Here is a 21,728-nt window from a genome sequence, read left to right as displayed (position 1 = left end):
TGCTGTGGATGCTGCAGTAAGACATTGAGTACACTGTCACTGAGATCCATTTTGGTCGACCCTTGTGTTTTTATTGAGCAGCAAGAAGCCAAATATGCCTGGGAGAAGGCCTGATGGACCTGGTGGTCCCACAGCTTGGTGGTCTGCCATCATCCTGGGCATCTCCAAATGGCAATCAAAGTCCTGCTGGTGCCGAAACTGCATTTGAGCTGCGTGGCACAAGCATCTTCTGATTGCCTCACTCTGGGGATGCGAATAGATTTAATTGCTGAATGTAGCTACAATTGCAATTAAGCCTATTCAGCCCGATAACGAGGCATTCAGGGATTTAGGAGCTTTATGTGCTTCAATTAGATTCAATTGTTAAGCCTAAACCTTGTGGGGTGCTCCTCTGAAGTCTGCAGTCTTCAGGCAGTCCTGCCGTGGCGTAATCCTGGAGAATTTGGGGTGATGTTTTGTGGCAGGAATGGGGGGAAAGAAATCTGTGAAAGTATGCACACGAAGCAGTTAATTCCTGGGATGTTTTCCTGGAGCAGGGAAGTGTCAGCTGAAATATCACCCTGCAGGCTCAAGCTTGTGCAGGATGGGAAGAGCCGCACCGTACCTGTCCTTACTTCTTTGTCCTTACTGTACCTAAACACCTGAAAGCAGGGTTCTTTTTATTCTCCCTCTCTCTTTGAGCTTTTTGGCCTGGCTATCTCTTGGCTGGGAGGAATCTAGCTGCAGGAACGGATAGCACCTACCATGGTGAGACCCGTTCTCCGCTGGGTCTGGACTTTTTGGGACACCAGGCACTGGGAAATAGCCATCGGTGTAGGGAGGAGACCTGGGGATCACCTGCTTCAAGCAGCTAAACAGCTTGTGATGTGGGGTGTGAGAGCACTGGTTCTTCCTCTGAGTGTCTTCTGAGCCAAAATTTCCTATATTTGCGTGCTGTGAGCTCTGGGGATGGCTGGAGGGGGGGTTCACCCTGCTGCTGGATTGCTGTGGGGTTCAGCTCCTTTGGCTTTGATGGGTGCAGGACATGGTTGAAGTCCCTTTTGGGGTCATTTCCCAGATATTCAAATCCGGGTGCTGAACACTGAAAACAGCCCCATTCCCTTTGCCTCCCTGTGCCTCAGTTTCCTGTTGCCTGTTAGTAGCAATGCCGGCATCCTCCAGAAGAACACATCTAAGGCTGTCTTTTAGAAAACTGTGGTGGTGCGCGATGGGACCAAGTGCAATCACAGTTTTGTTTGAGCTGTCTTGACCCACGCCCTCCGTGCTATCCCAGCACCACCCCCAGCAATGCCAGACCCCTGCACTTGAACCACAAATTAGCTTTGCACCCTGCCCCTTGCATTTCCATCCCTTCCAGGGCTGGAAAACCCTTTGGCCGCCTGCAAACAGAGACTCCCCCCCCCCTTCCCCAACCCTTTCCCCAAGCCGGCCCCTTCCTTTTCAAACATCCCACTTATTTTATTATTATTTTGTGCCCACGAGGTAAAGATTTTTTTTTTCCTCTCCCCTCCCTTTCTCCCCCTTCCTTCTCTCGCGCATTCCTGCCCCGAAAGCGTGCGGGGCAGCATCCTCTACCCGGTGCTCGTCAGTCCCAGCTGCCGGCCGGTGGAGAAGGAGCTGGAGCTGGAGGGGGGGATGCCCGCAGCAGCCCCTCCTCCTGCCTCATAACTTCTTCCAAGCCTGCGAGGAGTTTCACAGCAGCCGACGCGGTCGCCCACTTTGGGGGGCCTCTTGCCCATGGGGAGCAGCCAACGTGCGGCGGCTTTGCCCAGGTAAGTGGTGCTGGCCGCCTGCAGCTGTCTGTCTGTCTGTCTGCCCAGGTGTCGGGTTTTTGTAGGCTCAGCATGCACTCGGTTGTGTTTTTCCCCACTCTTCCCGTTCTCGGGTTGCAGCAGAACGAGATGCGGCGTGAGAACGGGCTGGGGGCGATGGGGAGGATGAGGGGGCTGCAAATTGCTCCCCCAAACTTCCCAGCATGGCACAAGCAACCCAGAGAATCGGGGTGTCTGAGATGGCCAAAACCTGTCTGCGGAGTGAATTCTGGGGTGACTTCGGGCTCCCCATGATGGGAAGAGGCTCGCTCGGTGGCATCAGCCAGTCTCGGAAGCAGGGAGAGGTGGGGAAGAAGCGCTGTCATGTGCAGCACATGGTGGCTTGTCTTGTTTGTATATTTGTTTTTTTTTTTTTTTGAGGCTTTCTGGGAGGAATTGGGTTCTTGTTGCCTCCTTTGTTGTGCTCAGGGGGTCGAAGCATTGCAGTGGGCAGAATACAGCCCCAATAAACTTCCCACCTGTGGAATAAGGAGCTATATTTTTTCTTTTAATCTTGTTCAATTGGATTGTGTGAGGTGGATGCTGGTAAAACAGCAAGTGCTGAAAGCGAGTCCTGGATCAAAGCTGTAACAACAACAGAGCAGACCCCTCTGGGACTAGTTATAACTCCAGACAAAATGAATATTTCAGCGGGTTATGGGAGAAACAGCAGAAGGGGTTGGGCTGAGGCCGATCCTGGCTGGGGAAGCCAGATCCTTTCAAGGGAGATGTTGCATGCTTCTGGGCTGGGTTCTGCTTTCCTACAGGTGGACCAGACCAGGTCTGCTAAGATGTAGAGGTTGTAGGGTCCAAGAACTTGCAATGAATGCAGTGACCACCGGGATGCAAGCTGTGCGCATGCAGCTTTATGTTGTGGGTCTGCTCTTTTCCTGACCAGCAACAGGTCCCAGCCCAGGCTTTCCATCCCTAGTGGCTATGGTGACCCAGATCCTTCAGCACCAGTCCACCACTTCCCCCTATAGCTGCTGAAATGACATCTCGTGTGGAGTGGCAGTGATTAACAATTTCATTTGGCTGCTATCCACTGCAGGCCCAAAATAATGTAATCTCTGCTTGCAATCAGGAATTACAAGGAAGGGCCTTTTTTTTTTTTTTTCCAGGGAGAGGAGAAAATTAGCCACCAGCTGATGATTCGTGGGGTGTCTGAGAAGTCAGTGTGGCTCTAACAAGGAGGTTGGGTTGTAGGACAGAGCCTGCAGAAACTGCTCTGTGCGTGCCATCCTTCTGCGGGTTGGAAGGAGCAGTCCTGCCCAGAGAGGGGATGGACAATGCTGTCTGGGCTCCCCAATGCTCCTGCAAAGTGGCCCCTCTGTAGACCTCTTGCTCCTCTTCTCAACTACCCCGAGCAGCATCAGGTCAGGTTGTGCATGGGGTGATGCTCTGGGCTGGGAGGTGCTTGGGGTTGTTTGAAGAGATGGCGTGTGCATATGGGGATGCATCCTCACCTGCAGGTCCTGGCCCACTCCTACAGGCATTAGGAGTGTGTGATGTTTATATGGTGCAGGACTGGGGATGGTTGGGGTGATACTTCATCTTCAGAGGCTGTTTGAACAGTGACCATGCAAGGGTTTCTTGCTGGGGCAGCTCCATCAGCTCTCCCTGGTCTTAAATATCAGTGTGCTGGGGCTCTTGGCTGAAAGAGAGCTTATGCGCATGAAAGCTTGTCTGCTTTTTCTACCTAGTTTCCCAAGCATGACTTCTCATGTTTCAGCTGTTCTCAGGTCTGGGTTTGTTCCTCTGACCCTGCTTATTCTAGATAGGGGACAAAGGAAAGAGGAGAAATGCAGGAGGACATCTCCAGCTCCTTGTCAGGCCATGGGGACCCCTGCCACAGGCTGTGGTGTGGGCACCGTGTCCCCTCGCCTATAGAAAAGGTCACCCCATCGTCATCCCAGGCTTTGCAGGCCTGGAACCATGGCTGGAGGGAGCCGGGGTGAAGATGTAGTTTGGGAGGCCTTTTGAAAAGGAGAAGGATTTCCCCTGGGGACACCGTAACTGGCAGGGACTGGGGCGGTGCAGGTCTGTATGAATGGGAAACCTTGTCAAGCAAGCCAGGGAAGGACTGATGAACATAATTGCTGTGTGTGACTGTTAGGTGGGATGAGTTATGTTTTGAGTTTGCTGCAGTGCTCAGGAGGTAGTGAATGTGGTGGTGAAATGGGGGTGATGTGTTCATCTTGGGCCTCAGCGTTAAGTGGAAAGAAAGCAGTAAAGAAGTCCATGTAGTGGTGAGAGGTTTGGGTCCAAATCTCCCCGTGGGCCCCACGGGTTGGTTGCTGAGGGCTCCAAGACTGGGTGTTCTTGCTCCACTTGGGAAATGGGTGCCTCTGGCTCAGCCTCTCCAATTCACCATCCGTATGTCCTTTAAATCCTTCTTCCATGGGGTCTTGAGGGAGCACAGACCCAGCAGTGACTTCCGTGAGAGCTGGGGGGAGCAGAGAGAAACATCCCAAATGGGTTTAGCTGCATCTGTGGGAGCTTCGTGTGGTGCTCCACAGGAGCGAGTAGAGAAGGTAGGCCCGAGTCACCAGGACACCCTGGTGGCAAGGCCCAGCCCATGTCCTTGTGCCAAGGAGAAGTGCTTTTGGGAAGGTTTGTACAATTCACCCATCGGCATAACCCTCAGTCACCAGCACCTCGCCGACAGATTTTGTTTGTACAGTCAGGCCGTAAATACCAAACCTGACTAGATGGACATGGGGAGCCAGTTCTCCCCAAACCCATAACACCAGTTTATGGTGGACATAAAATATGATTGCACCAGAGGGCAAGATGTAGAGATTAAATAAACATAAATAAAAGGAAAATGATGAATTATGCCAGTGCTGCCTGTTCAGGGAGATGTCTGTCTGCCACAACGCCCTTGCTTCAATGCCTCAGCAATTCCAACAGTGCTGTGCGTGAGACTTAGGGGATGAAAGTTCAAATCAACATGGCCTTGCAGTTTCACCACCTCAGCAGCATGGAGGTGTCATGGGAATGTGGGAAGATGCATCCGCTAAGGGGTCCACTTAATGGAAAGTGAAGCTGAGACTTGTGGTGGCTCCATCCTTTTCAGAAGGGCCTGTCAGCGCAAGATGGTGGCTGGTATCTTCACCATGGTCATGCCAAGAGACCCCAGGGAGGATTCAGGGCCCATCCTCGTTGTAGGGGATCATCTTTTATAGTGTGGGGGGGAGACCTGGTTTCATGGGACCCCACAGAGGTTGTCTCCTGACCAGGGTGGCATGGGGTTAGGCTGCAGTTCCTGGGGGTCTCTATGGGACTGCATAGGGTAGGAGGGCTTGGAAGAGGAGATTGGCAGGGTCAGGGGTCCCGAGGAGGAGATGGGGGTGTGCAGTGAAGGATGGGGGACAGGGGCCTGCACGTCCCATGCATAAGTCCCCCTTCCATTGCTCCAAAACACTCAGCCGTGATCTTTGTTTTGCCAAGAGCGACGCGAATCTGTTGGGGGCAATGAAACAGCGTTGGCCCCACGACAACAGGAATCGGCCTGGAGAATTTATCCTGCTGCAAACCAAGAGACTTCCCCTTACAGAGAATGCGGGACCTGGGCTAGGATCTTTTTTCTGTGTCCCCTCTCCACTCGGTCGTGCAAAGGGGCACTTTGCAATGCCGGCGGCCTCCTGGAAAGCAGCCAGCCTGAGCAACCTGAGCAATGCAGGCCTGGCTGCCGGCCAAGCAGTCAATCAGTTGAACAATTGACTTCCTACCCTCTCCCTTTTTTTTTTTTTTTTAACCCTCCCTACCTATTGATCTTGTCTGTAACATCAGCGTGCCCAAGCTGAGTGCTAAAACGGACGGAGGTAGCAGGAAGGAGTTGAAGTCATTTTGGTTCCCTGTTTCTGGTGACATATGCAATGACTGTTTGACCATTGCTATGTGTCTGTCTTAGCTTTTTCAGTTGGCTTTTTTCATTTTTCTGTTTTTCAATTTTTTTTTTTCATTTTTAAGTAGGATTCACACTGTGGTGCTTGTCGTCTGGTGCCCACCTAGGTGCTGCTGGCGGAGACTGGAGGAGGATCAGCAGCCCCATTGGGAGGCCACTGATTTGCTTCATGTGGACTCTGAGCAGTGGTCTCCAAGCAAACCTCTCCTGTAGGGTTACCCACCCCAAACTTTTACTGCCCTCTTTGCCTAATTTGGGGGGCAAGGAGAGGCTGGGGGCAGGCAGCAAACCCTCTTTCGCTGCTTGTGATGGTTACACAAGCAAAATCATCACTGCCCTCCAGACAGGGCCTCTTGGAGAGGAGGAAGGAGCCTGGCTGGAGACGGTCTTCATAGCCACCATCCGACTGCAGCTTTCTGCTTGGAAAGTTTTCTAGGTTTAGCTAAGATAGTTTTACTATTGTTAATGTGAAAACCTTATGTGAGGGAGTCACCGCAGCGTGGAGGAAAGCAGAGGGAGGGTCTAGCTTTCATTTCCCGGTTTATAAGGCATCTTTCTGCTTTTCTCCTTGGTGCTTCTAAGCTGAAATGCTCCGTCTGGTGATCCGAGGTGCTGCTTGAGTAGTTTCTGCAGAGGGGGGGAATAGAAAAAACCAGCCCCAATGGGATGTGACTCTACAAGTTGTCCTGTACTGGGGAAAAGATGTGACTGGCCAGTGACCTCCAGCTACTTGCCACCTTTTCATCAACCTTACTGCCCTGTCCCCAGTGGGGAATGGCCAAAATGGTCATTGAGGCCTCTCCTCAAGGAAGTTTTGCCCTCAAGTGGCTGCTTCTGTGCAAATCATAACCCGTGCTTTGCTCTGTGCTGTGTGACCTTGTTGTGAACGGCTGCAAGAGCTGTGGAGGAGGATGTTGGAGCTTGTCCTGGCTTCAGCTAGGATAGAGTTAATTTTCCTCCTGGTAGCTAGTAGGGTGCTGTGTTTGGGATTTAGGATGAGAATAATGTTGACAACACGCTGATGGTTTAATTGTCGCAGAGCAGTGCTTACACTAAGCCAAGGACTTTTCAGCTTCTCAGCTCTGTCCTGCCAGCGGGCAGGCTGGGGGTGCAGCAGGAGCTGGGAGGGGACAGACCCAGGACAGCTGACCCCAACTGGCCAAAGGGGTATTCTGTCCCATATGGCTCCATATTCCCATATCCCATATTCCCCCGGCCGGCTGCTTGGGGATAGGCTGGGCATCGGTCAGCAGGTGGTGAACGTTGTGCATCACTTGTTTGTGTACATTATTATTAGTAGTACTATTATTATTATTTTCCTTTCTTTTCTGTCCTAATAAATTGTCTTTATCTTAACCCACAGGTTTTCATTTCTTTCTAATTATCTCCCCCTTCCCAGAGAGGGAGGGGAGAGGGTGAGCACGTGGCTGTGTGGTGCTGAGCTGCCGGCTGGGTTAAACCACAACAGAGCTGCACTACAACCTGGTGGGTAGGGAGAGGATGGGTCAAAAAACCTCCCCACGCCACGTCTGCCACCCGGAGTAGAGCTGAAGTCAGCCTTGGCCATTCTCCAACCTACCGAGATGTTAATGTCTGCTTTTATACCTGGCTGTCCCCACCCCGGTGACATTTCTTGGGGAAACATCAGCTCTGGGGTCCGAACCTCAAGCTGGTGGGACTGGGCGGTTGGCAGCCCTTGTTGGTCACTGCCTGGAACAAACCAGGCACGTTCAGTTAGGTGCTGAAGCAGAAAATAGGCTTCCTCCAGCTCTCACTTCATCTTCTTTTATTGAGCAGCCTTATAGGATCCCCTCCCTTTTCTCCCCATCGTATGTTAAACACTGCTAGGCAGCGCAGCCCCTTTAAATCTGGAAATCAATGGTATTTATTAAAAAAAAAAAATAACACCAACAAAACACTTTCTCAAAGCTCTTGCTCTGAGAGAGGGAGGGGAGCCGTTTACCCGTTCTGCAAGGAGCAGCAGTTTCTCATGGCTGCTGACGCTGCTGTTTAAACAGGCTCCGTGCTGCAGCATGGGGGTGAAAACGCTCTTTTTGTTGCTTTAAAATGTTCCCGTTTCATGGCAGATTCACCTGGAGCAGGCAGGGCAGGTCCTCTGGGAGGGGAGGACAAATTGATGCATTCTGGGGAGCTGCAGTTCTGTGGACGTGGCTGTTGCTGGACCTCCGAGGAGGTCTCTCACCCAACACATCGTGTCACCGTGCCACTGCTGATGGCTTCTGCCATGTGGGATGTCCCGACCCATGCTCCTCTAGCTGCTTCGTGGCTCTTCTGGCTTCCTCTGGGATGTTCATTTGGAGCATCCCCTGCCCCAGGATGGTGCTGGACCAGAATTAAAGCTTTGATCTAAAACCTTGCGTGGCTGAATGCGGCCACCTGGGGTATCAGGGCATGGTTGTGATGTGCGCAAAACCTAGCCCTGGGCTAGGATGCAGATGACACTAGGGGACAGTAGATGCCTTGGGGATGGAACAGAGTAGCTGCAAGGCTAGCAGGTTGCTTTTGGGAACAAAAAAATATCTGATCGCTTCTTAGCAGCTCCTACTAACAACTAGTCCAGTGTCAGAGATCTCAGTAACCAGAGCAGGTTTAAAGCACCCTGCCGTGACTCCTCAGGCAGCCCACATGCTTGGGATCAAGGCACAAATCCCATCTGGCACCCCAAATCTTGGAGCAGGGGAGATGCGTGGGATGGAGGAGAAATGTGAGATGGGAATTAGCTGGGGAAATCTCGTGCTGAGATGATGTGCCACATGCCCACTCATTTTCCAGCTACTCCATTCGTATGAGCTTGCTTTCCCTGCGTTTATTGTAGGGCTGCTTGTGAGTGCTGAGCTGAATTGACTGGTTTTCTAGTGGGGATTTAGCTCCCAAAGCACCACAGGTGGGCAGGAATGAAAAAATAAGACCTCCATGCACCACCTAGGAATTTCTACTGGCTGCAGGACTGTTGGTTGGAGTGCTTAGCACCACGGTCTGACATGGATGCAGTAAGGATGGCCCTGTTCGGATGTGCAAATTTGTTCCTTTGATACCTACCATTAGTGCTTTCAAGAATTTGGAAAACCCCATTTTTCCTTCCTAGTCTTGTGGCCAAAACTTCATGGGGAAAATGGTCCCAAAGGGATGTGAATACCTGCGCAGGAGGAATGGTCTGAAATGGGTGGACTGGTCCATTCCCAGCTCATGCCAGAGGGAGGCTCTGAGCATCTTCAGCTGGAGTTAGCTCTCCCGAATCACGCAATTAATCCTGCGTGGTTTGGACTGTGTAAGCATAACCCCTGTTAAGCCTGAAAAAGACGTCCAAGGGGCTTTCAAAAAGACTGGGCTGATCCCAGCCCCAGCTCTGGGTTTTGGTGCTGTTTTGCGCCAGTGCTTGCAGAGGGAGCATCTCCTCCCCACGGATCAGCCCCTCAGGCTGCCCCTGGGGAGTCCCAAGCATTTCAGAGCGTTCCTCCAGACACCAACAAGTCAGTGTGTTCATATTTCCTAATGGAACAGCTCGAATTTCGTATTCAAGGGATTTAGAGAAAAATCAATTACCATAAAAATCTATTAATTGCATTTAAAAAAAAAAAAAAAAGGCTGCAAACTTTTGACCCCCTGAGGCTTATTTCTCCCGAGCAAGGAACAACCCGTACTTAACCCCATCTCTCCTCCCCTCCAGACCTAACTTCTCCTGGAAAATGTCTCTGACTCCCTGCAGCAAATGGTGCCTGATCGCCGGAGAGGGGCTGCGGAAATGCCCCTGACCAGGCTTTTCCGTGTGGACGTTTCAAAGCTGAAGGCAAGAGCTGGCATTTCCTCTGCAGAAAATTATGAACACATTTGCTTGCAAAGCTGACGGGCCCTCTAATTGACACCAGCTATTGCATCTTCACCCTGCCTCCTGAGTTTTTTCTGGCCTTGGTTATTTTGGATGTGTTTTTCCTACCATTTAGGGGCTGGCAGTACTTCTGACCTATTCTCTCCACCTCTGTGAGCCATTAGGATTTACTCCCTGCTTTGTCTCCTTGCTGTTGTGTTAAGCCTCGAGCCCTTGTGTTTATTTTTTTTATCTTGACGTCAAAATTCAGTGTTTTGAGTCTGGCTTTTGCTTTTGGGTGGACGCTGTCTGTCCCTTTGTTTTCCCCATCCAAATCTCCTGCAAAATTATACGTAGATGTGCAAGGATCTCAGTGACCCGTTAACTCTGATTCCATCAAAACTTGGACCTTCTTCATAACCTTTTCCTGCTTCCACATCCCAAAATTCCCATTAATTCTCTATTTAGGCCACTCTCAATATTTGCTATACATCTCGGCGTGATCTCTCGAGGGGCTGCTGGGATCTTTCTCCGTAGGATTTTGTGATGTTCCCGATGATGCTCCAAGAGCACTCATAAGTAGATGTCCCCGTGGATTCTCTGCTGGCTAATATAGAGTTGTGCTCAGCCTTCAGAGGGAGCTGCAAACAGGATATCCTTCCTCTGCCCAGCTGGCTGTTTTCAGTAGCAAAATACTTCTGAGTCTTGTTTTCCTCTATCAGAATGGGCTGAAATTGTCAAGATTTTTCTGTGTTGTGAGGTGGGGGGGAACTGTTTGGTTGTGTGATGCTTCATGCGGCGGTGGGTGTAGGGACGTGAGTTTACGTGGATCATCTGGGAAGGCTGTGCAGGCTCAGATGCTGCATTGTCACGTTGGTTTGTCGTCTGTATACAACAGGAATAGCTCTTTGGTGGATGGAGTTAGCCTCTGGCACGGGGGATCCTCGGATGGGAGAAGCATGGGGTCCAGCTGGAGGTACAGGCAGGCACCAGCCAGATGAGACTGCAAACCCACTGGGTCCCATCCCTTTTAGACAGACCTTGCTGAGTGGGGTTATTTATTTATCCCCAAATGCGCTGTCAAAAATGGAAAAAGAGTTTATTACAAGCATATACACAGGAAGAATAAACGGAGAGGAACAGCCCAGCCTCTGGCACTGCCGCAAGTTTGCAAGACCTCCTTTTTTCCCCTCTTACATCTTGCCAGGCTTCCCACAGCTCTGTCATCTGATCCAGGTGTGGCAAAGGGAGAACCTGCTCCATCGACTTTACAGAGTTTGGAGGCAATTTGTTCAAGGAACTGTAAAACCTGGAGAAGTTGCCCCTATAAATTATTTACCAGAGGCAGTAAAAGATCAAGGACATTGCTGGGATTCCTTGCAAAACCCTGAGGTTTATGGGGTCATTTGCCTGCCCCTACCAGGTTTCTCTAAAGCTCTCTGTAGTGGTTTAGGAGGTCTTTGACAAGGCAGATGGCAGCCAGTGTCTGCAAAGATGAGCTGAGACCTGCCAGGTTGAAGTTTGCTAATATTTAACGTATAAAATGAGCGGTGCAGTGGCACTGAAGTGAACTGGTGGCTCTGAGTGACCTGAGCTGCCCTGGTGTGCTGATTTCACCCTGAGGGGCAGCTCACAACCCCTTTTAATTCCCCTTCCTCCAAGGGGAAATATAATGGGGAAAAAAGCTCGTGGGGTGAGATAAGGATAATTTAATGAATGGGAAAAGAAAAGAGAGGGGGGAAAAATACAAGCAAAGGATACATGGAAGGAAAGAGATCATACTTCCAATAAACAAGTGATGTTCAGCCACATGTTGGGAAGCAGGGCCTCGATACATGTAGATTTTTTGGGGGAGGATGGAGGTTTTCATACCATTGGTGTGATATCGATGCTGTCCCTGCTACAAGCACAGAGCAGCGCGCTACAGGGGCTGCTGCGGGGAAAGGGACTCCATCCCGGGCAGACCTGGGTTGCAAATGGCAGTCCTCCATTGGCCTTGGCCAATATCACCCCAAATATCACATCCCAAAAGATGGAGTGGCCTTGGCCAACCCCAAATATCACATCCCAAAAGATGGAGTGCACGGGTGGAGGAAGCCCAGGTGTGATCTTGGCCTGCTGGTGGGCTGTGGATGGAGGGAGCTGCAATGGAAGCTGCAGAGCATCCCTTCACGCTCGTATAAATGGCCAACACTGCCCTGTCTTGCCTACACCCCACATTTCATTTAGGATCACAGCAGGATTTTGAAAAAAAAAAAAAGAGAAAAAAAAAAAAACACAGGAAGAGGAGAAGCAAGAGAGAAAACTACTAATTTTCCTTTCAACGTCGGAGAATAACGCCCTTGAATTGGGGATCATCTGTAATCTGGATGTGCTGCAGTCATCCATCAAGGGCCCACGCTGGCGGCACAGCAGCAGGGGTTGGGTGGGTTTTCACAGCTGCAGCTCACTGCTGGAAGGCAGAGCACAGCTTTAACTAAAATGTCAAAAGCCTATGCAAAAAATAAATAAATAAATTAAGAAGCTCAACACAGTCAAAGATTTGCCATGTAAAAGTTCAACATATATGCACAAATGTATGTATGAATTCATGCCTGCTTGTGGGAAATCTGTGGGATCTGGATTACGAAACCCTTTTGCAGCCTTTTCCTCACCTCTGCAATGTGAATTCAAGGCACAGCTATTCTGAGCCAAAGCCTCTCTACACCTACAGGGTGTTCGCATCTGCAGACATTAGCATTTGCTCTCCGAAGGCCTGGGGCTCACTGTGTTTTTCCTTTGTTTCTACAAAGCCTCCTAGGATTTATTCCTTATATGATTGTTTTCCCATGGCTGGGTAAGACTATGTTAATATGCATTTCTTACTGTATTTGTTCAGTGCTGAAACATTCAATAATATCAGGAAAAACAGCGAAGAATCGCATATCAGATATTTATCTGCGAAAATGCGCTTTGGCTTAGCCGCCCAAAGTGGCTGCAGAAACTCAGAATTATTTTTTGTGGCTTGGGCCATTTTTTTTAATTTTTTTTCCCTGCATACATGTGAACTTGGACAGCAAATGCTGAAGATTCAAATGTGCTTTTAGTTCTGGTCTTTGCCCCTTGCTGGCTCCCCATCGCTCTCAGGGCATTGCCATGGCGCATCATACCCCTGTCCCAGCTCAGTGCCCTGGCCAGCGGTGCAGATCCCCTGGGTGAACCTGCTGTAGGATGATGTTGTCAGGTGCCTTGTCATAACACCTGCATCCTAGAGGGGTTTCCTTATTCTCCTTTCAGAATAGACCAGTATTTTCTTGGAATTACAAAGAACTGGGGAGATTGGTCAGCATTTAAGCTTTGCTGATTTTTTTTTTTCATGTTTTGGGCTCAGTCTATCCCAAGGACTCAAGCAGCAGGGATGTTTCCTGTATATGATTATGAAATATTTATGAAAAACAGTGGCTTTATACTAAAAGAAAGGAGATTTAGATTAGAGGTTAGGAGGAAATTCTTCACTCAGACGGTGATGAGGCCCTGGCACAGGCTGCCCAGAGAAGCTGTGGATGCCCCATCGCTGGAGGTGTTCAAGGCCAGGTTGGATGAGACCCTGGGCAACCTGATCTAGTCGGTGGCATCCCTGCCCACGGCAGGGGGCTGGAACTGGGTGAGCTTTAAGGTCCCTTCCAACCCAAACCATCCCATGGTTCTAACTGGGGAGCCTTCCCCATACAGACCAGTAAGACCATTAGGGCTGGCTTCAGTCTCAGCCATTGTGATGGACGTCTGCTCTCGAAGGACCTACATTAGCTATCTCAGTGCATACTACATGGCATTTCTGATGTTATTTTAGGTACAGATAATCCCAGAAGAGATTGTTGTATTTACAAACTAATATTCTTCACTTGGATTATATTTTGGGCAGAACTGTAGGGATATGAAGGACAGGAGGAAGAGAAGAAGGGAGGAAGGAGGAAATGAAGGAAGAACTTTTGGGAAAAAAAAATAAAGGTCTCTGCAGGAACATTTCTGGAGGGATGTACCTTTGTAACAGCATTAACACAGAGCTCAGAAACGCGTTTGGCGTGCCTTCATGCTCCGTGCTGGGTTTGCTCGTGGTCCAGGACAGACCCTGCCCTATGGAGCAGAGGATTAAAAGGGAAAAGAAAAGGGGATCCTTCAGCAATGTAAGAAGGATGCTGGAGCTGAGGGGTGATGGGGTGACCTCGCCAAAGCTGACAATGTGACTCTTGAAGAAGAGCTGGAGGTAAAACAGTGTTCTTAGGTCTTAGCTCTGCACTTGTGCTGCAATACTTGGTTTCCTAGAAGCTTGTTCACGACTGTTGTTAAATCCTTATTTCAGTGTTTAAAAAAACCCACATTTGGTGGTGTTTTTCTTTTCCTCTTTCTTTTTGTTGTTGTTTTCACTCTGCAGTCACCTCCATAGCATCTAATGGCAGCGCTGCACAGAGGTTCTTGCAGGAGGTAAGAAGGAAGGATGCAGCACAGGGTAACCACTGCACGGCAAAGATCTCAATTACATCCAAGTACACCCAGCAATTAGGAGAAGAGAGAGGGGAAATATGAAACAGAAAGCACATTAGGGGGACATCATCCCTGAGGGTCTCAGAATTCAGTGCCACTAGGTGACACTGACGCATCAGGCTGCTGTGGGCATTTGACCTTTATTTTGCGGGGGGATTCATTCAGGTGGGACTGTCCCATGCTGAGCAGGGAACCCAGCCTTCTTTTCCAAAGCAGACCAGCTCCATATATAAGGCAGTGTGGTTTTGAGGTTGCGTGGTGTTAACTGGAAGGAAAAATGTGACCCTGGAAAAGAGCTAGGCTGGATGAAGTCATTGAGCTCGTCTTTTCCCCACATCTGAATTTCCACCCTGGAAGTAGTCCATGTCTCCCCGTGAAATCTGCTCAGTCCCAGCCAAGCAGGTGAGGCTCAGACCAGGAGAAGGACTTTTTTATTGTCCATTTCAAAAGAATAAAACCCCTTCTGGCAACATCACTTCTGCTGCAGTTAGTGCTTTACAGAGAGAAGTCCCTGCCTTGCTGGGGGAGACTTCTGTAGCCTAATGAGCTGTCAGCAGTCGTCTGGGGAGCCACTAAACCATCCATGAGTAGTAACCAGAGCTTTCAGCCCCCTTTGGATCCATGATGATGGGCTGGATTTCCAAGGAAGCCACATGCAAGGCAGTTAATCCTAGATTTAGGAACCTGAAGGTCGGTCACAAGGCAGACTAATAAAGACTTGAGTATGGGTGGTTGCTGTCTGCAGCGATCTCCTAGCGATGCTCGTGGGCTGATCCTTGCTCCCTGCATGATGGAGGCAGCAGATGTTTCCTTCTTCCATTGCAGCAGTAATATTCACATTTAGGCTTAATTGCCTGTGGTCGTTACTGCCTGAAGAAGGGTGATTTTAGGGAAAGGTGCTGGGAAACAAAGCTGAGCTCTCCCCTGCAGCCAGCCTCAGCAAAGAGGCGGAGGAGTGAGAGGGTTTATGGAGTTTAATGCTGATTCCCCAAGTCAAGATGAGCTTTGGGAGCTAGAGGAAAGTTTCTCTTGCCACAGCAGGCAGACAGAGCATACCATTGGGATGGCGTACCTTAAAGCATCTTTTCTTCTGCAGATGAATGACTGCCCAGGCTGCGTGCTGACTCCAGGGACTGAGGAAGGGCTTATTCCCAAGGGAAAAGAAAATGCTGTGTACCCAGCTCCTTGCCCTGGCAGCGGCCATGGCACATTACAGAGCCATGGCCATTCATGAAGGTACGTGGCAAGTGGGCTACCGTGAATGCAGCAGCTGGGGAGGATGCTGAGACACATCGGGAAGGAAAAAAAAAAAAAAAGACATTTTCCAAGCAGCTATTTTGCTAATGTCACATCAGGGTGAGCTGTAGTGCTGATGCCATTGACTTTTGCATTAGTGTCCTTTTTTTTGTTAGCAGCTGGCTAAGAGAGCATCCCAGCTGGTCCCTGGACAGGACCTGATTTTCCCTGGTTTATGGGGAAATGAGGGGTCTGCCTGGTGTCCAGCCTCTGACGCTGTCCTACCTCAGCTGCTTCAGGGAAAGGTGGGGAGAAAAGGAAAATTTGCCCTCTCCCTATTCTTCTTTCGATCTCCAAGAGCTGGGACAAGCCACCACCCAAGGGATATGAGACAGAGGACCTCAAGGCAGCCTTGAAACCTCCTGCTGCTGTCTAGAGAGGCAAAACAGCGTGAGGGCTCGCCTCCTGCCTGGCTCCCCATTGTCTGTGCAAGCCCACAGATTTTTGGGGGACGAGTGGCTGGAACCAAAAAGACCCTGGGGAAAAGCCTTGCGCAGTTACAGCGTGATCCATCCCACATCTGTGGAGCTTTGGGGTCCTGCAGGAGGGGGAGGCTCCTTGCGAGCTCCCAGGAATGCCGTGGGGCTGGCTGCGAGCCAAAGGGTCCTTCCTGTTCGAATCCCTCTGCAGCAACACCCCCCCAGGCTTTGGGGGGTGTGAATTCACCTGGCGTAAATTCAGCAAATTCAACAAGGAGTTAATGGAGGCTTTGGCACCAGCTACAGAATTAACTTGATTAAGTTCCTGTCCATCAATTAAGCCAATATAGTCAACTATAATGCTATTTAATTTGAAGCTGGGAACAGTGCAATAAATCAACGTTTACAGATGTCTCTGGCAAACCTGTGATTGATGAAACGTGGTAATTTTGGAGGTGCATGGAAAATTTCAAATAAAATCATATCCCCCTGTGATTAATATAGCTGTCTGTGTTGGTATTTTCTCCAGAAGGTACCCGTCCAAATATGCTTAACACCACATGTTCCCAGTGACAGCTTCAGGTACCTGATCCAGGCAGCAAATGGATGTGGGTTTCATTGCCCAACTGGGCCCCTCTGGAAAGGTGCTGAGCACCTGGCTCAGCATCTCACAACATGGGGTCTGGTTGCCCCTTTATAGACAAAAAGGGCACCAGGCTTCCCATTTTAATCTCATGGAGCTCCTGCAGCTCAGTTGTCTTTCTCCTTGTTATCCCTGGGTGCAAACAGGGGCAGGAGCATTGTGCAGGGTGAGAAAGGCTCCCATGGACCAGGCATGGATGGAGGAGGCTCCTGGGGCAATGGGATGTGGAGGGGTAGCGAAGGGACCTCTGATACCAACAGCATTTTGAGCAGGTTTTCCAGATCAGGTCCAAAAATGCAGGTTTTCCAGGAAGAGCAGTTTGCACTGCCTTGAGAAGCTCCAAGAGGTGGGTGATTTTTGGGAGAGCTGTTGGAAAGCGTTCTCCGTCTCGGTCAGCACTTGTTGGGATATTCTTGTGGTAACACAAGGACCGGCATTGCCTTTCCTTAAAATCGTTCTGGGGTAGCAGGGACATCAAGGTCCAAGCTAGGGCAAAGGGGTAGATCCAAGAACAGCAACAGCACCTAGGAGCACAGCTTATGGTGACCTGCTGTTAGCAGCAGAGCTGCCTCCAAGACAGCCCTGACATCCCAGCTGAAAAGGACTTACGGAGGGTCGAGAAGGAAAGGGAGATCTCAAAAGAGAGCTCTAGAAAGGGAAATTGAAATAATTATCTCCCATTTTTGTCGGGGGAAAGTGCTTTGTGTTCACAGCTGGGTGAGTTAAACCAAAAAGAGGCGGTCATTACTTTTCCTGCAGTAAAGGATTGTTAAGTTGTAAAGAGCTCAGGATCAGGAGGCACGAAGGAAAATGATGAAACCAAAAAACTTGGGCAGCAAAGAGCTTTGGGGAGCCATCTGTTTGCTGCCAGTAAATGATCCTCTTTCCTGCTGCGTGGCCAAAGGGGATTGATCAGGGACACGCAGCAATGAAGGAGATCACAAAACCTGCATCTTTCCAAGCCCTTTGGGGACCCTGCTCATAGGAATGGGGTAAAAGGCAGGTAAATTGAAAAGGCTGAGCTAAAGCAGGCTTTCCATCACAGCAGAAGCATGAGAAACCCTGAAATCTCTGCAGCAAACCCTGAAATCTCTGCAGCAAACTGGAGCAAATGCTCCAGCCTGGTTGGATGTGGGTTGGGTCTCCAAACCTGCACTGCAAGTCCAGAGCAACAGTGACACAAAATGAGAAAAAATGTGAAGAGGTTGAGTCCACTCCTGGTGAACAAGCCTGAATAAAAAAGTCTTCCTCCAGCAGTCAGCGCAGACAATTTTTTAGCAGCTTTACAATAAGAACTCAGCATCTACCTGCAATGGAGAGAAAAGCCAAAGAAAATACAAATTTTGAACTTCCCTTTTAGAGACTTCATTACTTTAACCATGCCTAAAAGTCATCAGATTTCTGCCCTTGAAATATATTTACTGGATTCCTAAAGAAAGTGAAATTAAATTAAAAGACTGAGCAGCGTAAAGGGAAATATGCCTTGATGTTCATTAAACAAATTTCCCCATACACCTGCCCCTTCGGTGCCAGCTGTCATTGGATAGCTCTGGCTTGCACCGAAAGCACTCTCACGTTGCTCATTCTTCACATGTGACATTTTTTCCACGCTCAGGGCTGCTGACAGTTTGGGAAGAGCAGAGTACTGCATATCTGAATGCATGGGGTGTCCATGCAAGACTGGAGGACCTGGTTGTTTTAGGACTGGCGAAGTATGTGTGGCCCCATGTCTGCATTGTGTGCCTCATGACGGCTCTGAGACCTTAATGACAAGAAGACCAGGGTGGTTAATAGGGTGACAGAGCTGCCACATTGCCAATTTTCAGTTGTGCATGTTGTGGGTGTCAGCTTCTGGGCATACGAAACACCTAGATGTCCCCTTGCTGCCAGCGTGGTCTACCACCTTGATGGATATGGGCCCCAGTGTTTGTGCTTCAAATGGAGAACTTCACGGGGTGGGAACAGCAAAATGGGGACTTAGAGAGAAATTAGAGAGAATGAAGCAGCCTGTTGCTCTGGGAGGCCCATGCTTACCCACTTCATTGGGCTGAAGCACGGTCTCTCTCCCTTAGCTGTAATATCTCAAGGGTTCATGTGGCTCAGAGGGGTTTATCTCCTGGCTGGTTTCATGATGTGAGATGAGCTCTTCTCCTTCAGTGTGCAGGACAGCAGAGGTGGCCGATGTCTTGTTCCTCGTGGGACAGTCCCAGGGTGCGGAGACAGAGAGCACGCGGCTGGTGAAGGACTTTATCAGCGGCATGGCCCGCTCCTTTGAGAATGTGGTGATGGGCAAAGGAGGCATCCGGCTGGCAGTGGCACTCTATGGAGAGAAACCAAGGTGGGTCAATCTATCTACCAGAAACACGTGGGTTTCGATAGCCCTACACCTCTAAATGGGGACTGTTTTTGCTAAGCAACCATCTCCCTTGGTTAAAGAGCTCTTGCTGCTTGGTTGAACTCTTGGAAGAGCAAAGCAAGAGTTCAGCCCCCAGCAATGCCACCAGAGTCTAGAGGGGCTTGTCTATGGGGAACTCTTCCAGGGCAGGGAGGGTAGCACTTAATGCAGCCACAAGAAACTCCCTGCTGTCCAATTTCAGATACTATTTTTAAAATAAGAAGACTCTGGGCTTCCCCTGACCACTGTGAAGAAGAATTCTTGACTACCTGTGAGACTAGTGTGACCATCTAAGTGTCATCATCATTGTTGGTCATTATCATTAATGATACAAATTTGCTGTAATGACAGCATTTTATTGCCCTTTATTCCCCCATACTTCCCCATCTCTCACCCCCAGGATGAGTATTGAACTGACGGATTATGTGACCATCGAAGAAATACTGGTGGCAATTCAGGAGCTCTCGTTCAAAAGAAGCAACCTAAAAACGGGGGCTGCCCTGGCGTTTGCAGCTCATGCCATGTCTCGCCCAGCCACGTTGCGAGAGGATGCAGCAAAGGTAAGCGACCTTCTGTGACAACTTCCCTGGTGTAATCCTTGTCAGGGATCAGACCTCTGACTTCTCCACCCACGGGCATGAATGAGCCAGCTGGGTTGTAGTCACCCCATCTGCTTTTTGACTTGGAGTTGGGGTACCTCATTTAGGAGCCCATTCGGCTTCAGGTCTTTGATAGAAAGAGACAGGCACATGCAGATTTTCAAGGGCTGGCTCACCTTATGGAGATGCTCAGAGTGCTCTGGTCTCAGATGCCTCCAGCTAAGTATCCAAATTCAGAGCACTTACTGCTCAAGCTAACTGAGCAGGCTCAGGACGTGATTTAGACAAGGAAACAAGTCGTGGCAGCATCGGTTCCTCCTACGTGCTGTTGGTAACAGTATGCATGCACCTGCTCCACTTAGGGACAGCTCAAGTACACAACCGGAATCTTATTTAAAAAGTAGGCATGTGGCAGTGTCCCTACCTTTTGGGCATAAGTTTTGGGCCATCGGTTCCATCAGATCATTTTTTAACTATGGTTTAGTTCATACTTTCTAAGTGGTTTTCAATTCTGAGGATGCTAAAGAGAAGGCACCGCATTCTGTCTTGCTTTGCAGACCGCACAAGGCTGTTTGCTCTGCTCTGCCAGTAGACAGCCTTGAAATCAAGAATGGGGCAGCCTTGCACCCCATGCATTGAGTCTGAAACTGTCACGGCCAGCTTTTGCCTCCCGGGGCCTTCCCACTTTTACAGCTCAGTGCTGCACCTTTTCTTTTGCCCTAAGATCATACATTGCATTTAGGGGGATGCACTTCATCCAAGGTTTGGGCTGTTGGTTTGAAAATCCTGCAGCTTCCTCTTCAAGCCCCTCGTGTTGTGCTCATTCATTCTCTGGCTCTGACTCCAACTCTTGTAGGTAGTTGTTTTGATCACGGATGGGAAATCCAGCGACTCAGTTGAAGACAAAGCCCACGTCCTGCAGGATCGGGGAGTGACAGTATTTGCTGTAGGTACGTATGGACACAAAAAGCTATGTGGAGCATTGTACCAACTACTGTGTGTGAACCACCACACGGTCTACACACCAGGGAAGGTTCCAGATGCACAAAGCACCCGCCTCTAAACACTGCACCCATCTCTAGGCTCAGCCACCAGCAACTACTGCACGTAGGAGAAAAACACATCTGTGCTGTGCTTGGATATTTGTTGTTGTTGTCAATCGCTGATTTATGCAGCGGAAATCTGCAGTTTTGCATCTGTCAAAACTACTTGTGAATTCAGGAGGAGTTCAATAAACAGTTCCATAAAAGTCAAAATGTTTTGATGTGACATTTTCAAAAACGAAATGGTTTTACTTTTGAAGGTTTCTCTTAATAGGGCTTAGAGGCTGACTTCAAGTGTCCATCAGAACAATTTCACGGGAAAGGAAAAATTTCAGCCCCCTCTGCCCCCAAGTTAAATACAGCCATTTATTACAAGCCAAACCCTTCCTTTCAGCAAGTATTTTGGGGAGAAAAAGGAGGTGGTGGTGGTGTTCCATTAGAGAGAGCAAGCAGGCAAATTTGGACCAATGCAAGCTGAAAATTATGAGTGATTTCTTTTTTCCTTTTCTGATTCAACCACTGGAAGATGCAGCAATTTTCACACAGCCTCCGTCCCTTTGACTAATCATCCATCAGAAGGGCAGAAACATCTCTGTATCCAACGGGAAGGAGGAGGCCAGATCCTACCCCCTCCCTTTCACTATCCACCCTAAGCATCCCATCAGTGCCAAGTCCCCTGGGGCAATCTCCAACATGCCTCGGGAGGAAAACTTGGCTTCTTTTCCCTAATGGAAGAGGCTTCAACTGCTCCACCACTGCCCATACAGACTGAGTCTCCATTCCTTGTTTCAGCCTTCACTGTGGGCAGCGTGACCATAAAGCCAGCATAAAGCACAAAGGGCAGCACGTTGCTCCCTCTTGCTCTTGCAAGACCTTTGCCAATGCCTCACCTACCCCACTGATGTCTCTGGTGTTCTCCTTTCCTCTTCTTTTCTTCGCCTAGGAATTAAGGATGCTGACAAGCAGGAACTGAACAAAATAGCTTCTGAGCCCACAGCAGAGCACGTGGTTTACGTTGACGATTTTCACCTGCTCCACAACGTGGCCCCCAAGCTCTCTCGAAGGCTCTGCTTCACTGCCTCAGAGCCACCACGGCCCATCAAGCAGACTGTGCAAGGTATTTTGGGGTTCTCCCCTTATCCCATTTTCCACCTGCTCAAACCAGCCACTTCCCAGTCCCTGGATGTGCCAGCCACGCCACGGAGGTGGACCTCGCACGTCCCTTCTGGTCCCATCGCAAGGGAGTTTTATGGGTTGGATGACCC

At 49.6% G+C, this 21,728-nt stretch overlaps 1 protein-coding gene across 19 annotated transcripts in view; it reads left to right on the top strand.

Moving 5' to 3' along the window:
• Nucleotides 1–1,449: 1,449 nt before the first annotated feature.
• Nucleotides 1,450–21,728, top strand: part of LOC106038705 (collagen alpha-1(VII) chain-like) — a 108,836-nt gene continuing 88,557 nt past the window's right edge. For 8 of the 19 annotated variants that reach the window (XM_066999958.1, XM_066999872.1, XM_048062659.2 and 5 more), the window contains exons 1-6: nt 1,457–1,772; nt 15,165–15,304; nt 18,584–18,764; nt 19,222–19,381; nt 20,277–20,370; nt 21,407–21,580. In XM_066999958.1, the coding sequence (XP_066856059.1) occupies nt 15,235–15,304; nt 18,584–18,764; nt 19,222–19,381; nt 20,277–20,370; nt 21,407–21,580 (679 nt within the window). In that variant the 5' untranslated portion in view covers nt 1,457–1,772; nt 15,165–15,234. Of the gene's footprint in view, nt 1,773–2,951; nt 3,188–15,164; nt 15,305–18,583; nt 18,765–19,221; nt 19,382–20,276; nt 20,371–21,406; nt 21,581–21,728 lie in introns of those variants that run through there. The other 11 variants (XM_066999775.1, XM_066999685.1, XM_067000099.1 and 8 more) reach the window with 6 other exon arrangements.

The sequence above is a fragment of the Anser cygnoides genome, chromosome 1 (assembly GCF_040182565.1).
Source record: "Anser cygnoides isolate HZ-2024a breed goose chromosome 1, Taihu_goose_T2T_genome, whole genome shotgun sequence".
Lineage (NCBI taxonomy): Eukaryota > Metazoa > Chordata > Aves > Anseriformes > Anatidae > Anser > Anser cygnoides.
Note: the sequence above shows the minus strand (reverse complement) of the source record. Positions and strands in the feature narration are given on the sequence as shown.